At 47.5% G+C, this 15465-nt stretch overlaps 3 protein-coding genes across 5 annotated transcripts; 2 read left to right on the top strand and 1 right to left on the bottom strand.

Moving 5' to 3' along the window:
• The first annotated feature begins 1819 nt into the window (after positions 1–1819).
• On the top strand, positions 1820–5626 carry LOC102706801 (protein IQ-DOMAIN 14). 3 transcript variants are annotated; one of them, XM_040527775.1, is made up of 5 exons: positions 1820–2269; positions 2705–2861; positions 3232–4047; positions 4155–4274; positions 4573–5626. In XM_040527775.1, exons 2-5 carry the CDS (start codon positions 2787–2789, stop codon positions 5257–5259), a joined length of 1698 nt encoding a protein of 565 aa, XP_040383709.1. In that variant the 5' UTR covers positions 1820–2269; positions 2705–2786; the 3' UTR covers positions 5260–5626. The 3 variants fall into 3 exon arrangements, with proteins under 3 accessions (XP_040383709.1, XP_040383712.1, XP_040383714.1); XM_040527778.1 differs by having other exon boundaries at positions 1824–2269; positions 2688–2861; XM_040527780.1 differs by having other exon boundaries at positions 1825–2269; positions 3238–4047.
• Positions 5627–6933: 1307 nt separating this feature from the next.
• LOC102707167 (chromatin assembly factor 1 subunit FSM) lies at positions 6934–13250 on the top strand. Its single transcript, XM_006645098.3, has 13 exons — positions 6934–7015; positions 7436–8194; positions 8286–8385; positions 9011–9155; positions 9282–9405; positions 9870–10375; positions 10551–10901; positions 10999–11080; positions 11149–11277; positions 11812–12213; positions 12311–12448; positions 12567–12612; positions 12699–13250. Exons 2-13 carry the CDS (start codon positions 7571–7573, stop codon positions 12875–12877), a joined length of 2826 nt encoding a protein of 941 aa, XP_006645161.2. The 5' UTR covers positions 6934–7015; positions 7436–7570; the 3' UTR covers positions 12878–13250.
• Positions 13187–14157, bottom strand: LOC102707632. The gene has a single exon (XM_006645100.3). It carries the CDS (start codon positions 14079–14081, stop codon positions 13590–13592), a length of 492 nt encoding a protein of 163 aa, XP_006645163.1. The 5' UTR covers positions 14082–14157; the 3' UTR covers positions 13187–13589.
• Between the last annotated feature and the right edge of the window lie 1308 nt (positions 14158–15465).

Below are 15465 nucleotides of genomic sequence, written 5' to 3' on the forward strand. Positions count from 1 at the left end.
TTACTGATTGGCCTAAATAGGCCCAACTAGAGAAGAAGCCTATTGCAACAGCCCTTACGCGGCCTCAGCCCATTTGGGGCCCAAAAGGCCTAAAAAGCCCACCACACCAGAGCCGACTCCTCTTCCCGTCCCTTCCGTCTCCGGTGGCCGCCGCGCCGCCGCCGCAAGACCCATCCGATCCCTCCACCTCCATGCGCAGCCTCGGCGTGGCCATGCAACGCTGCGGATCCTCGCTTTTCGCTGACTCACGTTGGCGCGGGGCGTGCATCCACATGGGGGAGCCTGAATTTGCATGCCTGCGAAACCTTCAGGGTTCAGCTCTAGTTGCCCCAGCCTGGCGAGCACTACTCCGGCTTCTGCAAGGTTCGCAACATTATTCAATTCAGTAGATAAAAAAAAGGAGAGAAATAGAGAAAGATTTGTAACCTTGCAATCGATACCTGATTCCTATTCACCGACAGCGATTAAACTATGTGTTCAGTTCTTGATCTTGAAGCTCAGTGCGAAAACCTGCCGACTGAGAGGTAACTGAATCGCATGAACTAACTCTGCCCAAAAGGCTTCTCCAAAAAGGGCTTCAGATCAGGTTAAAAAAATTGCATTTTTTTAGTTTTTTTTTACGCGTGACATGTTAGTTATGCTAGTTGCTGCTCCATGGTACGCTTGACACCTAAGAGTTAGAGCACTTGGGTTATAAATTATGCGATCGGTTGCTCTTTCTGATGATTAAGTTTCAGAAACAAGCAGAAAGGTGACTAGTTTATTTCCAAGAATGGGGCAATGCACAAGCAACGTTGAAGGTGATAGATCAAATAAAACCTGAGCCAGATAGTCTCAAGAAATCAAGATGAATACAGAATTGTTAAAGAAGGCCATGGGATGTGGCCTACATGGGTTGTTAGGAGCAACTCCCAGCACTAAGACGCCCCCCTCTCTGATTTTGATGAGGGAACCAACTAGCTAGCTATACCTCTTCCTTTCTAGGAGATGTTTAAGTTTCATTTTGTCCATGGAGTACCTTGCAAGCAAGACCCCATCTTCTACTTAAGCCACTCAATCCAATTCATTTCTTCCTCCTTTTTTTACAACATGTTCCACACGCATAAACAGCGCAGATGCAGATGGATAAAGATGGCACATCTTTTTCACTCTGAATTTTGGTTCCAAACAGTTACTTCTTTTCGGCTTTTAGGAGGGGTATCAGCTGATGCTACTTTTTTATTTGTATTTGTTGACAGTAACTTGATTGACGAAATGCAAATGAGGAACAGTTAGAGGAGAATAATCATACTGGTCCAGATGATTCATTCTTAAGCAAGTTTAAGCAATGACATACAGCTGAAGTTACCTACTGTGTGAGAGCTAGTTAAGCTATTCTAGCATATAGGTCAGTTACAACTCAAAATTCCTATTTAACCAACAACCAGCATGAGCATGACAGGCAGCATCATTGCCCACTTCAAAAACCCACGTATGCTAGTGCCAAAACTGAATCACCAACACACTTATTACCCAGCGCAGAGCATGATTTCAGATATTATTGAGAGTGATGCAGTGACTGATTCACATAGTAACAGCTGAACAGGGCCTATTAGATGAAGGTAAGCACATCTGTTTTGACTGTCACACTCCTTTCACACCTGGCCCTGTTCAAAATATATGATCATTAACAAAACACAAAAAAGAATGTATTTTCTCATATTTCTGGTTAGACCAGTAATAGTGAAGCATGCATGTGGATAAAAACCCTTACATGCAGAACTTCTTATAGGCTCCTCATACAGGATATTTTTTCTGACCAATAAAATTGCAGCCTTTTAGGTTTTTGTACAACCGCACAAGCCATGTTTGTTCTTGTACACCAACACATGGCAGAGGTCTAAAAGACATGTTTGAAGTACAAAGGCAAGGCAAGCCAAAATAGTGCCCCTCAAGTTCTCCCTGCTGCAAAAATTCCTGCCTAGCTTTTGAGGCTTACCAATCAAGCAAGGTTGGTTGGATGTCATCGAGTGGGAAAGTGGGCACTCCCCTTCATCACCAATCCAGAAAGAAAATCTATATAACAGCCTGTTTCAGATGAAGAGTTTTCGAAGGAAAAGGAGATGGACCAATGTGGTTCCATTGCTTGCAAGAACGTGATGCATGCAGCTTGATCAAGAATGAACCAAGATTTATCGTGAGCTTGTGAGGCTAGTAGAACAAGGTGACAAGAACAGCTTATCGAAGCATAAGCAAAGATTTCTAGAGAGACTTGGGAAGTATAGAAAAGGTATGAACTTGTTACTTCCATCCTTTATTCTTTGTAATGTTTGCAGATAAGATAGTTTTTTCCTGATGTGTTGCATTATTGATGTAGAATTCATGTCTACTAGTAAAGTTTCCATAGCTTGACATATATTACTCATATACAAGTAGGCATCTATACAAGAGGTGATCTTATGCTAAACTTTCTCAGTGGATATATGATGTTCTTCGATAACTGTTAGTAATAGAAACTGTCCTAGAGATTTCGATCGACCCATTGATGTCAGTTAGATGATAAAACATAAACTTTTAGGATGCAGGACACAATAGGAAGCATGACAACATTGGAATATACTCAGCTACAGATATTCGAAAACAGGACTAAAGATGCAGTACTTTGTACGAACTTACTGCTAATCTGCTATATCTATACATCCCTTCAGTTTTTTTGCATGTGCAGGCACAAGGAGGAATGGTATTGTTGAGTTTTCAGCAGAAAACATCAATTACAGAGGACTGTGGCAAGGAGATATGTTAAAGAGATGGGCAAGAAGGGAGGCTGGATCACTGCACTCAAGAAGGCTTTCACCACTAGTCCCAGGGATAAGCCAACAAATGTAAGTGGCACTGAAAATATTAACTGTAGTAATTACACATTTGATTTTCCTTTGAAAACCAAAATCCTCATTATGCTCAACACAAATCAAGCTATTCTCCCATTTCCAACTGACAAAGTTCTGGGGGAAAAAAAGTTTCTTTGCCCGGAAGCAACTCTTGCAAGCTGTATGCACATGTACATCAGAACATGAATACAGCGGTGTCGTAGCGACGAGAACACTGTTCTGTCCGAGTTCATATCCTGTCCATTGATCGTAGCTTTTTTTTGCAGATTTTAGAGTAATGGCGCTTAATGATTTTGGATTGAGATTTTATCGTAAGGTTTTGTAGTAGATGAGCAGTAGTGACAGGTGGTGATGTCAATGGTAGGTTCAGCTGGTAGCGCAGTATTCGCAGCAGCAGCAGCACAGGGGCAGCGGCGCGCGAGACAAGAAGCGATGGGGCTTCGGGCGGTCGCGGCAGCACGCCGAGCCGGCGCCGGCGGGGGCGCTGATCAACATCCCGCTGTACCGCGAGCCGAGCAGCATCGAGAAGATCCTCGTCGACGCGGAGATGGACCGGCAGTGCTACGGCCGGGCGCAGTACCAGATCACGCCGGCCAAGCCCGCCACGGTCACGGCGGCCACGCCCTCCACCGCCGCCGCGTCGCTCCCAGCACCGGCGCTTCCGCTTCCGCCGGCGCGTGAGCGCCCGCGACAGCGGGACGTCGACGACGACAAGCCCGCCGTCGTGCTCCCGCTGCCCCCGTCGTCGCCGCCGCCGCTCATCAGGAGGTTCGATCAGGACAGGGAGCAGCAGCAGAGGCTGCAGCAGATGCAGCAGCACACCCGCGCCGAGACCGAGTGGCGGCAGCCGCGGCACGCCGCCAGGGCGGCGCGCGCGGCGAGGCCGAGGAGAGCCGTCCCGCCGGACCGCGCCCGCGCCGCCGCCGTCGCCATCCAGTCCGCGTTCCGTGGCTACATGGCGCGGCGGAACTACCGCTCCCTGCGCGGGCTGATCCGGCTGCAGGGTGTGGTCCGCGGGCCGAGCGTGCGTCGGCAGACGGCGCACGCCATGCGGTGCATGCAGATGCTCGTCCGCGTCCAGTCCCAGGTCCGCGCCAGCCGCGTCGAGGCCATGGAGCGCCGCAACGGCCACCACCGCGCCGCCATGCTCCGCGACGCCGCCCGCCGCGCCGGCTCACAGGTAACAGCACGTGACAGCCCCGCCGCGGCGCCGCCGGTGGCATACACTTGGGTTTTGCTTTTCTCTCGTCGGCGTGACAGACTCCGGCCGTGGCGCGTGCGTTGCAGGACGGCGGCATATGGGACGACAGCTTGCTGAGCCGCGACGAGATGGACGCGCGAACGAAGCGGAAAGTGGAGGCCGTGATCAAGCGGGAGCGCGCGCTCGCCTACGCCTACTCCCACCAGGTACGGTGCATCCCGTGAGCCGCGACCGCGACGGCGACGCGGACGCGGCGCCGGCGGCGCCGGTGCCAGAACGTCAGGTGCACCGACGGCGTAGTACGTAGCGAAAGCGACGATTTTTGGCACGAAAAATGTGGTGACCGGCCAGCTAAAAGCATGGCGATGGTCGATGATTACGGTGTACCGTCGTTGTTAGTTGGTGTCGAGCTGAAATCGCCATCTTTTTTTTCGTTCACGACCTGAACACATCGCAGTGACTGACTGTTTGGTTTGTTTTGTGGTGTGTCGTTTTCGTGGGCAGCTGCTGAAGGCGACGCCGATGGCGGCGCACGCGATCTTGGCGGACCTGCAGTCGGGCCGGAGCCCGTGGTGGTGGACGCCGATCGAGCGCCGGCACGAGACGGAGGCGGCGGTAGTACTGCCCCGGCGGCAACACGCGGAGCACGTCGGCAGGCAGGCGGCTCTCGCCGTGTCGCACCGGGAGACGGCGGTGACGGCGGTGACGGCGACGGCGACGCCGGCGCGGTCGGTGGCGTCGTCCTACTCGACGGCGAAGCCGAGGGCGACGCGGCCGGCGAAGGTGGCGTCGAGCTACGGCGGCGGGAGCATCCGCGACGACGAGAGCCTGACGAGCTGCCCGGCGTTCGGCGGCGTGCCCAACTACATGACGCCGACGCTGTCGGCGTCCGCCAGGGCGAGGGCGCGCGCGCAGATGCTGAAGAAGCAGCTGGAGAAGCAGCAGCAGGCGGCGCAGGAGAAGCCGAGGTTCTCGTTCGGGCTCGGCCAGAGCATCGGCAGCTGGGCCAAGAGCCCCTTCTGGAAGGGCGCCGGCGGCGGCAGCGTCCAGCCGTCGATCTCCTCGCGCGTCGGCACGCCGGCGGCGTCCGTGGCCGGCGGCCGGCACCGGCCGACGCGGTCGGTGAGCGAGCTCAGCGTCGACTCCGCCGTGTCCATGCCGGCCGGGCTCGGCAGGAGGCCGTACAAGTAGTCGGTTGCTTTGCTTCGAATTCGTTGCGACATCCATGTCGTCGTCGTCGTTCGTCGTTCGTCCGTGCTTGGTTTGGTGTAATGGTATGGGTCGTCGTCGCATGACGCGTGCGGCTTGACGTGCATGATTCGTCGCGGTTTTGCGCGCGGTTTGCTGCCACCTTTTGTATGAACTTGGTCTCGTGACGATTTCGTTTTTTTTTTTTTTTTGGAGGGGGTTGGTTTGCTGTGATGTAAAAGCTCGGCGAGTCGTCCGTGGAACAGATGCTCCGTGCGTTCATTGTGTCACGTGTGATGTCGTGGTTTTCTTCGTTTCCCTTTCGCCGTCCTGTTTGTTGGGAGATTTACGTTCCGTCTTTTCAATTTTACTTATGTTTGTATATTAAAATATAAGTTGATCATCTTAAAGTATATTTTTAACTTTCGAGAATATTTTTAACTTTCTTTTTTCTCGAACGTAAAAAAGCTTGTGCATTAATATATTAGAAGAAAAGATGTGTTGCTACACAACGCAACAAGGGTAGACCGGTCTCGTGCAGAGACCCCTAAGGGGTGGGGCTAGAACAACTCAAACCAACGGGCTAAGGAACTAACACGACACCTGAGGGGGGCCATTACAACAACGCTACTCTTCCAACATGCCGCTAAAAGCCGATACGTCAGTAGCGAACCACAACTTGCCCTTCGAGCGGATGGTCTCCAGCACCACTAGGGCAGAAGATAGAGCATGGTTAAAGATCTTACGGTTATGCTCCTTCTAGAGCTACTAGGAAACGAGGAGGACAAGAGAGTCAAAATTGACCTTCAGATGCTCTAGAAGTTAGGCTCTTGATGATGGCCACCGGTTGTGAAGGCAGATATCCCTTGGAGGGGAAAGGGATGCCCAACCGGCGAGCGGCAACACATGATGCCATACCTATCTTCTCTTAGATAGAAGAGGAGAACGATGACCATTGAGCTAAGCTAATATTTATAACTAAACAATTACATATGTTATATATATATATATATATATATATATATATATATATAAATAAATCAAACCGCGGTTTAACAAAAATTCCCCGAGCGGGTGCGAGTGACAATTTTTTATCTAGGTCCTTTCCACCTTTTGTAAGGGCAGCAAGGGCCTAAATAAAAAATATTGCCAGCCGCCGTCATCGTCGTCCATGCCGGCCGGCTCGCCGTCTGCCAAGTAGGCATTTCGCCCTCTAGGAGAGCGGCAGGAGGTTAGATTTGTAAATTTTTGAAATGAAAAAATATTTTGTAAATTATTTAATAAATAAAATTCAAAATTCAAAAAATTCCAGAAAGTTAATTATTCTAACAGGCCTAGAACCCGGAGGCCAGCAGCTGAGCGATGGCCACAGCCCACAGCCCACCTCCGTTGCGGCGGCCCAGCAACATTTCGATCGCTCCCTCCCGCGGAAGCCAAACCCAAAAATTTCTCAAAAACTCCGCGGGAAAAAAAACAAGAAAACACACGCACGCACACACCGCGCGCGCGCCCTCGTCTCCTCGTCTTCCCAATTCCCCATCTCAGCGTCTCGCGCGGCGCGAAGCCATTTTCGGGTTCCAAATCGGCGGGAAAACTGCGGCGGCGAGGGAATCGCGCCATCGCTCGCTCGCGCCGCTTGAAAAGTATAGCCCCCCATCCCCCCCCCCCCCCCCCCCGCATTCCTCCTCCCCCTAATCCTCTTCCACTCCCCAGATCCCGCCTCCTTCCGCCACCGAGCCGCCGCCTACAGTCGGAGCAGGTAATCCCGTCGCGCTCCTCGGCTTCGTCGGCGAGGCTTGATTGGCGTGGAGTGGAGTGGAGCACTGGGATTGGGTCGATTTGTATTCTTGGTTGGATTGTATCGAGGGAGGGTTTTGTTCTTGTCTTGTGTTTGCCGTGGCCAATCGAACTCTGAGTCTTTCTTTCTCCTCAGTTTGTTCGTTTTCAGTAGGTAATTGGCATTTTTCCCCGAAGATACTTTAGATTTTAGAAATTTGGATACACCGGTGCCCTCGCGTTGGATCTGGCCCCGTTTTGTCGAACTCAAAACCTGCTTTTTAGGTGGGAGAATTTGGGATCTGAAGACTAACACCGAGATATATTTGATTTGTTCATGAACGTCTTGACTGCAAGAACACTGATTTTATCTTTCTCTCCATGTGTATTCATCTTGATCCAGGTTCCAGAAGGGTGGGGTGCTTGTTCTTCCAAGGGCGTGGGTACATGAATGTGCTGTTCCTGAATCAGCAGTCGCGAGAACTGAATCCATCAAGTTCGCGCCTTTGCTGACCATCACCATTTCCCCTTCCCCGCAATGGAAGGCGGCAATCTTCTTGGCGTTTCTTACCCTGAGGCCGCCAACAATGTCGATGCCGAGCCACGCGACGATTTAGGGGCGTCACAGATGCAAGTAGATGGACCTGTTGCTCTCAACCGAGCTGCAGACCTCGAGCCGGTTGATGCGATGGCTATTGACGATGCCCCGGCTCAGGCATCGAGCCAACCGGCGCTGGAGAAGCAGTCTCCTCCTGCGCTGATGGACACCATCGTGGAAGTGCAGAAGCAGCTGAAGAGGAAGAGGGCCTCCAGTGGCCCGGCTCTTGCTGCTGCAGACAAGGATGCGCTTGTTGCCGGATGTCGCCAAGAGCTCGATGGACTGCTGGAGTATTACAGGGAGGTTTCTGGTCACATGATGCAATTCGAAGCCGGCAAACTGTCGACCAATGCTGCTGTTGGGTGCTTGCTGGAGGAGAGCAATCTTGGGTTGTCCAAGTTGGTGGAGGAGATATGCGAGAAGCTGAAGGGAATGGAAGGTGTTTCGGCGGCTTCGGTTCGAAGTTCTGTGCTGCTCATTGGGCAGAGGATGATGTATGGGCAATCTAGCCCGGATGCTGATGTGCTGGAAGATGAATCAGAGATGGCTCTTTGGTGCTGGGAGGTGAATTCTTGTGCTGCTTTATAAGTTCGTGCACTTGCAACAGTGTTTGACATGTGGTTTGGTGACTTAGTTCGTTTTTGTTCATTGGCAGGTAAGAGATTTGAAGGTGATTCCTCTGAGAATGCGTGGACCTCTGAGTACACGTAGAACTGCTAGAAAGAAGATTCATGAGAGGATTACTGCTATCTATTGTAAGCAAAACCTTCTTACTTAAGTCCTAGTCCACTTCCATTTTCTCAAGGTCTCCTTTATGGTTCACCACACTACCCTAGTGGATTGTACTAGTGATTCAATGGGTCAGATCCACTCTATACTAGAAAATTCCTCTCATAGTGTAGATAGTATTCTTTTGTAGTACATACTGGTATAGGGGTTAATTTGTTGTATGCGCTTAAGATCTGTGCAAAGATTAACCCAAGTCATATTTGTATGAAATTTCTGAAATTATCATGTAATCTATAAAAGTACCCACATAAATGATCTTTTAGATTTTATCCATACTAGTGCCCCTCTATTAGTATGGTGTGCTGTCAAAGAACCCTTTCTCAACACATGGTGGAAGTTTTATAAGAAATTAGCTTGTTTTCTCGTATAATTGCGTGGGAGCAATTATTACTTCGTTAAGTTGCAACTGTATTTGCTACATAAGTATCCTGTTTATCTCTGGAAAGGCAACCCCATTTCTTATATAGTTGTAGGGGTGCTCCAATTTATATTGGATTGATCTAATTTCCATATATGCTTTACGGTGAATATCTATTTGTCTAACTCCATACATTTCCTTTTCTGCTAACTGATTGACCCCACCTATTGCAGCTACTTTATCTGTTCTAGAAGCTTCAGGAGCTGAAGCTCAAGTAAATGATATCAGGAAAGTATCACTAAAGTTAAGCAAAGTACTGAACCTGGAAGGTATTAGATCATTGGTGGAAAGATTGGCACAAAAGAGCAACATTGAACGGTCTGTATCTTCTCTGCTATTTCTTTCTGTCTTAAGGATTTTCTTGCACATTTTTTATGACAGATGCACACATTATTTTAACCTTGAATCTCTGGAGTTATATATTTTTCGTTATTGACAAAACAGGGGTGCCAAAAATATTGGATCAACAGCTAAGGAGTCAATGCAAGAGATGGTGAAAAGCAATAATGATACTGGGATTACTGAGAATGTGGATAACTCTGAGCTGCAAAAAAACGTCTCAACTAATGTCAGTATTTTCTCCTGTTTTGTTCCTGAAATGATCATATGGATATCTTCTGTCAAATTTTTAGGATGATCACTGTGTTTGATTAATGATAATTTGGTTATGTCTATTGCAAAATTAGAGCTAAAAATCTTAGTCATGAGTTCACTTGATCTTCTTTGAACTATCAATGGCTAACTGTAACTACAAGCATATAGCTGAACTTGCATTATACTATTACTACAGTTTATTCTTCAGGAAAAAAAACTATCTGAAATAAGTGTCATTTACAGTAGGCATGCTAATCTTGGTGTTGTGGTCTTGAACTATTGTTATTTGAGTTATGTCTATAATTAATCCAAGGGATATATTGTTCAGTACGATGGTTAAATACTTTGTTTGTGGGGGCAGTGCAATGTGATGCCACAGTAGTTTAGCAAGGAAACTACATTAGTTTTATTTGCTAATGCTATGCTGCTGAATTTCAGGAAAAGGAAATTCAGAAAGCACAGAAACAAATTGAAAAGGAGCTAAAACAGAAGGAGAAAGAAGATGCTCAAATGAGAAAACTACAAAAGAAACAGCTGAGAGAACAGAAGCGGCGTGAAAAGGAAGAAGCTGAAAGGAAGAAGCAGCATAAAAGGCAGGAAGATGAAGCACTGAAAGAACAGAAGCGGCGTGAAAAGGAGGAAGCTGAAAGTAGAAAGCAACAAAAGAAGTCGCAAGAGGAAGTTGAGAAAGAACAGAAGCGCCGTGAGAAGGAAGCTGTACAACTCAAGAAGCAACTGGCCATCCAGAAGCAAGCTTCTATGATGGAGCGTTTTTTCAAAAATAAGAAAGACACTGAAAAACTTGATAAATCTGGAGGAAAGGACTTAGCTGTTCAAACCATTGATCCATGCACCACCAATAAAGAGGTAGTATCATTGGTTACATCAAGAATTGATTCTTCCTTCTCTCAAAAAGAAAACTGGTCTTTGGAGGACCTTCGCAGGTTAGCTATGTTTCCTTCTAATGTCAATATGTTTCTTACATGTGCCATCTTGTTACCACATACATCAGGCCTTACCAGAAAAACATAGCATTCAAGAACTTTATTCATGTTTTGTTTTTTTTTCTTATTGTTAAGATGTGCCAATGCTGTAACATTCCATGGAAATATGTCACAGGCTGCAGATTGGTGGTTGGCAGAAGTTATCTAACCATAACAGGTCCTCCAGGTGGGGGATCAGAAACAAGCCTAAGAAAGAGGCATTTAAAGAGCTAAAACTTCAGAAATCCTCTGATGATATGCTTGAGGATGTTCTTTCTACTCCTAATGAAGATACCAGCCACAACTTAAGTCAGGAAAATGAATCAGATAAGCTTGCAAATGATGTTGATATGCTACCTGTGGCTGAGCTACATTGTCATGGCACCAATCATGCTAATCCTATGCCAATCAGATCAATAAAGAGAAAGCTTTTGCAATTTGACAAAAGCAACAGACCTGCATATTATGGGACTTGGAGGAAGAAAAGGTGAGCACTTAATTTAAATACCATGCTTCTTAATATTTTCCAATCTATATTGTTGCATGCATGTTTCTTAGTGCTTTTGGTTCTACAATATTTCCAGTGCTGTTGTTGGCCCAAGATGTCCACTTAAGATGGATCCTGATCTTGATTATGAGGTTGATAGTGATGATGAGTGGGAAGAGGTAATTTGTGATTTCGCTCCTTTATTCTCTTTCTTTCTAGCGAGGGTTACTCATGTTGTTTGATCCAGGAGGACCCTGGTGAGAGCCTTTCTGACTGTGAGAAGGACAACGATGAAGTTATGGAGGAGGATTCCAAAATCACAGATGAAGAGGAAGATAGCTTTGTTGTACCTGATGGTTACCTCTCAGATAACGAGGTAATTTATTCATAATTGATTTCTTTACAGGTTTAATATAGAATTGAACCTCTAATTGTTTTTGTGAAAGTATAAGTTCACATCCAAGAAATCACCTGCCAACTTGCATTAGTTAAAGGATATTATGTTGTGCAAGCTAATTCTATCATTCAGACATGTATATAATTCATCAATTATGACAGCTCCAAGCTCACTGTAGCCTCTAAGAGGCATTCATTCAGTTAATGTAACCTACAAGGCATTCTGTCATTAGTGGTATATGCAATTTGTTCAGTAGAACTCCCTTTACCTTTATGCTTCTTTGTACCTGCCAAAAGTTATACTTAGCACATACTTAAATAGGTGTTAAATTTGTAAGAACATAAATTATGGAATAAGAACTATATTCTTTAAGGTATAGTGATACACTTTTAGTTCTGTTCTAGACACATTGGAAACTGATAGCTGTGATTAAGGCCCTGTTATGAAATAATTTGATCAAATCAGGCGGAATAGGTTCAAGTCAATTGAACATTTGGAGTTTCTTTATTGCAGGGGATTCAAATTGAAAGCCTCTTGGATGACAAGGATGAAGAAGCCACTAGCTCACCACCTGACCAGTGTACAGAAGTTGAGGAATTTAGGGCTCTCTTACGCCAGCAAAAAGTGCTAAACACTTTGACCGAGCAGGCTCTCCGCAAGAGCCAACCTCTAGTGATATCAAACTTGAGTAATGAAAAAGATGAATTATTGACTGCCGGAGACCTCAAGGGAACAGCCAAGATTGAGCAGCTCTGCCTGCAAGTTCTTTCAATGCGGATCTGTCCGGGAGGTGCAACTATTGATGCACCGGTTATTGACAGTTCATCGGCAAGTGCTGAGGAAACCAATCAGTTGAATGTGAAGAGTAGTCCTGCTGCTGCTTCAGCTATACCAGACACTGATCTGACAGAAATTGTAAGTAATGATTGAGTTATTCTTTGCTAATCTGCTGACCGGAGATGTCATTTCTTACATATGTTCCTTTTTTATCCTTTGTTCAATTCCATTGCAGGTTAAGGTTATACGATCATGCCGTGATGGTATCAATAAGTTGGTTGATTCACTGCACCAGAAATTTCCAAGTGTTTCGAAGTCACAACTGAACAAGAAAGTGAGGGAGATTTCTGAATTTGTCGATAATCGCTGGCAGGTACGATGCAACATTCAGGAATGCCATACCTACTTATATATGCTTCGCTAGAGTTGTTTTTGCAGCTGAACACACTTGAACAGATGAAATAAACTCCAAATGTCATTTTCCTCTGCAGGTCAAGAAAGAGGTCCTTAGCAAGCTAGGCTTAAGTTCATCTCCTGGTACTGCACTTGGTATCCCATTTGTCAGTAGGGATCTTGCATTGTTGCCATCTCTTCAGCTAACAAAAAATTCTTTGTTTTTTCAGCGAATTCCAAGAAGCCCAAGAGCATAGCAACGTACTTCTCCAAGAGGTGTTTGCCTCCGGAGGAGGCCAGCAACGCCCTGGAGTCTTCACCCGAGCTTCGCCAGAAGTCCAAAACCATCCAAACCGTCAATGGCGGCACCGATGTTCCTCAGATCAATCTGCTCCCCTCGTCCCAGTAGGATTCTGAAGCATCTTCGGTTCACCTGGATTAGCAGATGCTTAGTCACTACAGTCTGCAGAAAGGCTACTGTCTGGAGCGCAACTCCATTTTGCAACCTTTCGCTGAAGAAGAGCAAGAAGATGGTCTTGCTGTCGATGTTGTAGACAGTAATGTGTTATAACTTGATGATGATGGATTCTTTTTTGATGCGTTCTTTGTCTGCATTTGATATGTATCTATCTATTGTTAACGCAAGCTGAAGCTGATTAAATGTGATTTATCTATGCAAAATCATTGACAACCTACTGAAAAAAATTGTCCTCTTTCATTGGGTTTGTGCAGATAGGCTTATTTTGAGATCAAATTTATGGTGGATATGCATTGCATAGCACTAACACTGAATCTGGTGGATGCAAATTTTGTCAGCCTACTGAAGCATCTGAGTTCTTTTGTTACAGCTGAATCCTAAGCAAGAATGTGCATGCCTTGATCCTAAGAACCCTTTTCAGATCAAGTTTATATTAACACCGAATCTGGTGGATGCATACATTGCATAGCATCATTGCAAATGCATTAAAGCAACATACATTTGCCTTGGCATCTTAGTACAAAAGAATCTGATAACTCATATAAAGCTACTAGTACAAAAGAATAGTGAGAGTAAATGAAACATCTTTGCAGCTGCTCTGCTCGCAGCAATGGTGGTGTGGAGTGGAGGAGGTGATGTTGCGTCAGACATGGTAGGAGGCCCAGTTCTTGTTGTCGGCGGCGTCGTCGTCGTCGTCCTCGAGGCGGAGCGAGAAGGCGAGGGCGAGCGCGGCCCACTCGAGGAGGAAGATGGCGGTGCCGAGGCCCCCGACCATCTTGAGGATGACGGCGCCGTCCTCGTCGCGGACGTAGGACTGGAGCTCGGAGAGGAAGTCGGAGGTGCGGGTGAAGGCGAGCAGCGCGACGGCGCCCTGGAAGATGGCGGTGAGGGCGGCGCCGGCCGTATGCGCGTTGTGCCACTGCGCCGGGGTGGCCGGCGCCGTGAAGGAGCCCGAGCAGCCCGCGGCGGAGAAGACGGCGGTGAGGGCGTGGAGGAAGAGGAGGAGGAGGCCGCACGGGGATGGGAGGAGGCGGAGCGAGAGCGTCAGGAAGATGCAGCTCGACGCCGCCCCGAGGAGCACGTAGTTGCACAGCAGGAACGCCTTGTGCGTGTGGCTCCCCCTTCCCGCCGCCATCGCGCCCTCGCCGCCGCGAGAGAGACCGAGTCCGCCGGAGAAGGTGCTGGAGAGAGTGAGAGTGCGAATGCGAGAGCGAGAGGAGATTGTGGCGCGGTTGGGTGGAGACGGCGGCGGCGGAGGGGGGGTGCTACTTATGCTGCGCGGCTGCGGCGGAGGCGGTGGCGCGGGGGGTTGTGGCCGTTGGGGGAGAAAGGCGAGGCAACGGCTAGTCCTAGTCGTCGTCGGTGGGGTCACTGGCGGGTGGGGCCAGGATGGCAGTGAGGGGAGAGCCGTTGCGTGACAAGGCTGGGGAAAGGTCACTGACCGGTGGGGCCGGGGTGGTAGGGAGGGAGGGAGAGCCGTTGCAAGTCCCGGGAATCCAATGGCCTTCTCGCCTTTCTGTAGTGCAATTCAGCGTAGCACGGAGTAAATCAAGCCGTTGCCGAAAAGACACTACTCGTGTGTAATTTGGGAACTGATGCACAATTTTCATTAGGTAAAGTAAGGGTTTGTTTGGATTGAAGACATTTTTTTCGGTGAGCAGTATTGGATTTTACGTGTTAGAACAATATTAGAGAGGATCCCATTTATAATTTTCCACGCTACCAAAGTTGTTGAAAACTTAATAGCACCATATGTATGGGTGTATTGTTACCAAATATTACCATAACAGTACAAATTGTGGGCTACTCCGTCTATTTTAAAAGTTATATGCACCCTATCTTTTTATTTTTGTTTATGATTATAAGCTAAAATTTAAATTTTAAACTCTAAATTTAGAGTTGATTTTAAAGTTTTTCCTTGAAATATTATTTTTCAACATTTGCTGCTCGAAGTACTCTTGTGCACCTACATCACTCGGTTCACGCACAACCCCACCCTAGCAAAACTAGGAAAGGGGGCAGGCAGTCGCCGTTCAAGAAATGTAGAGGTTGCTCGACCAAACCCTTTACTAGGAAAACTATGGTTTGTCAAACAAGGAAGTAGGAATCAAGCATAGGGCATGAAAACAACTCGACCGAAGGGGGAGGAAGTGTTGTAGCGAGCCAGAGAGCGCTAAAGGGGGCTAAGCATATCCAATAGCAGTCCAAGGACCTCACCTCTACTCTTCATCCCCTCCTACCAGTGAAACAAGAAATAGAGACGCGGAAGATCGATGATCTATCGATCGAAAAGGAATATGCCTCGGTTAGCAAGGATAAACCCAGATTAGGAATATGCCTCACTCTGACTAGGGTTTTCCAAAGTCGTCAGTAGGAATGATATGGACAAGGAGATTCAGATAAGTTGGGTGTCGGGTGCAGGCTAGTTGTATGCAGGACCTGATTTGGTAGTCGTAGCTTCCTGAAAGTGTTACATTTTATTGAAGGATGCAGGTCACCCACAGGTAAATGCTTTTTGA

The sequence above is a fragment of the Oryza brachyantha genome, chromosome 1 (assembly GCF_000231095.2).
Source record: "Oryza brachyantha chromosome 1, ObraRS2, whole genome shotgun sequence".
Taxonomy (NCBI): Eukaryota; Viridiplantae; Streptophyta; class Magnoliopsida; order Poales; family Poaceae; genus Oryza; species Oryza brachyantha.

Bases quoted from the DNA above. Each gene is read 5' to 3' on its own strand.
- LOC102706801 (XM_040527775.1), top strand. From the start codon at position 2,787: ATGGGCAAGAAGGGAGGCTGGATCACTGCACTCAAGAAGGCTTTCACC. The intron at 2,862-3,231 runs GTAAGTGGCACT...TGTCAATGGTAG, and splicing joins CCAGGGATAAGCCAACAAAT to GTTCAGCTGGTAGCGCAGTA. The intron at 4,048-4,154 runs GTAACAGCACGT...CGTGCGTTGCAG, and splicing joins CCCGCCGCGCCGGCTCACAG to GACGGCGGCATATGGGACGA.
- LOC102707167 (XM_006645098.3), top strand. From the start codon at position 7,571: ATGGAAGGCGGCAATCTTCTTGGCGTTTCTTACCCTGAGGCCGCCAAC. The intron at 10,376-10,550 runs GTTAGCTATGTT...AATATGTCACAG, and splicing joins TCTTTGGAGGACCTTCGCAG to GCTGCAGATTGGTGGTTGGC. The intron at 10,902-10,998 runs GTGAGCACTTAA...CAATATTTCCAG, and splicing joins GGGACTTGGAGGAAGAAAAG to TGCTGTTGTTGGCCCAAGAT.
- LOC102707632 (XM_006645100.3), bottom strand. From the start codon at position 14,081: ATGGCGGCGGGAAGGGGGAGCCACACGCACAAGGCGTTCCTGCTGTGC.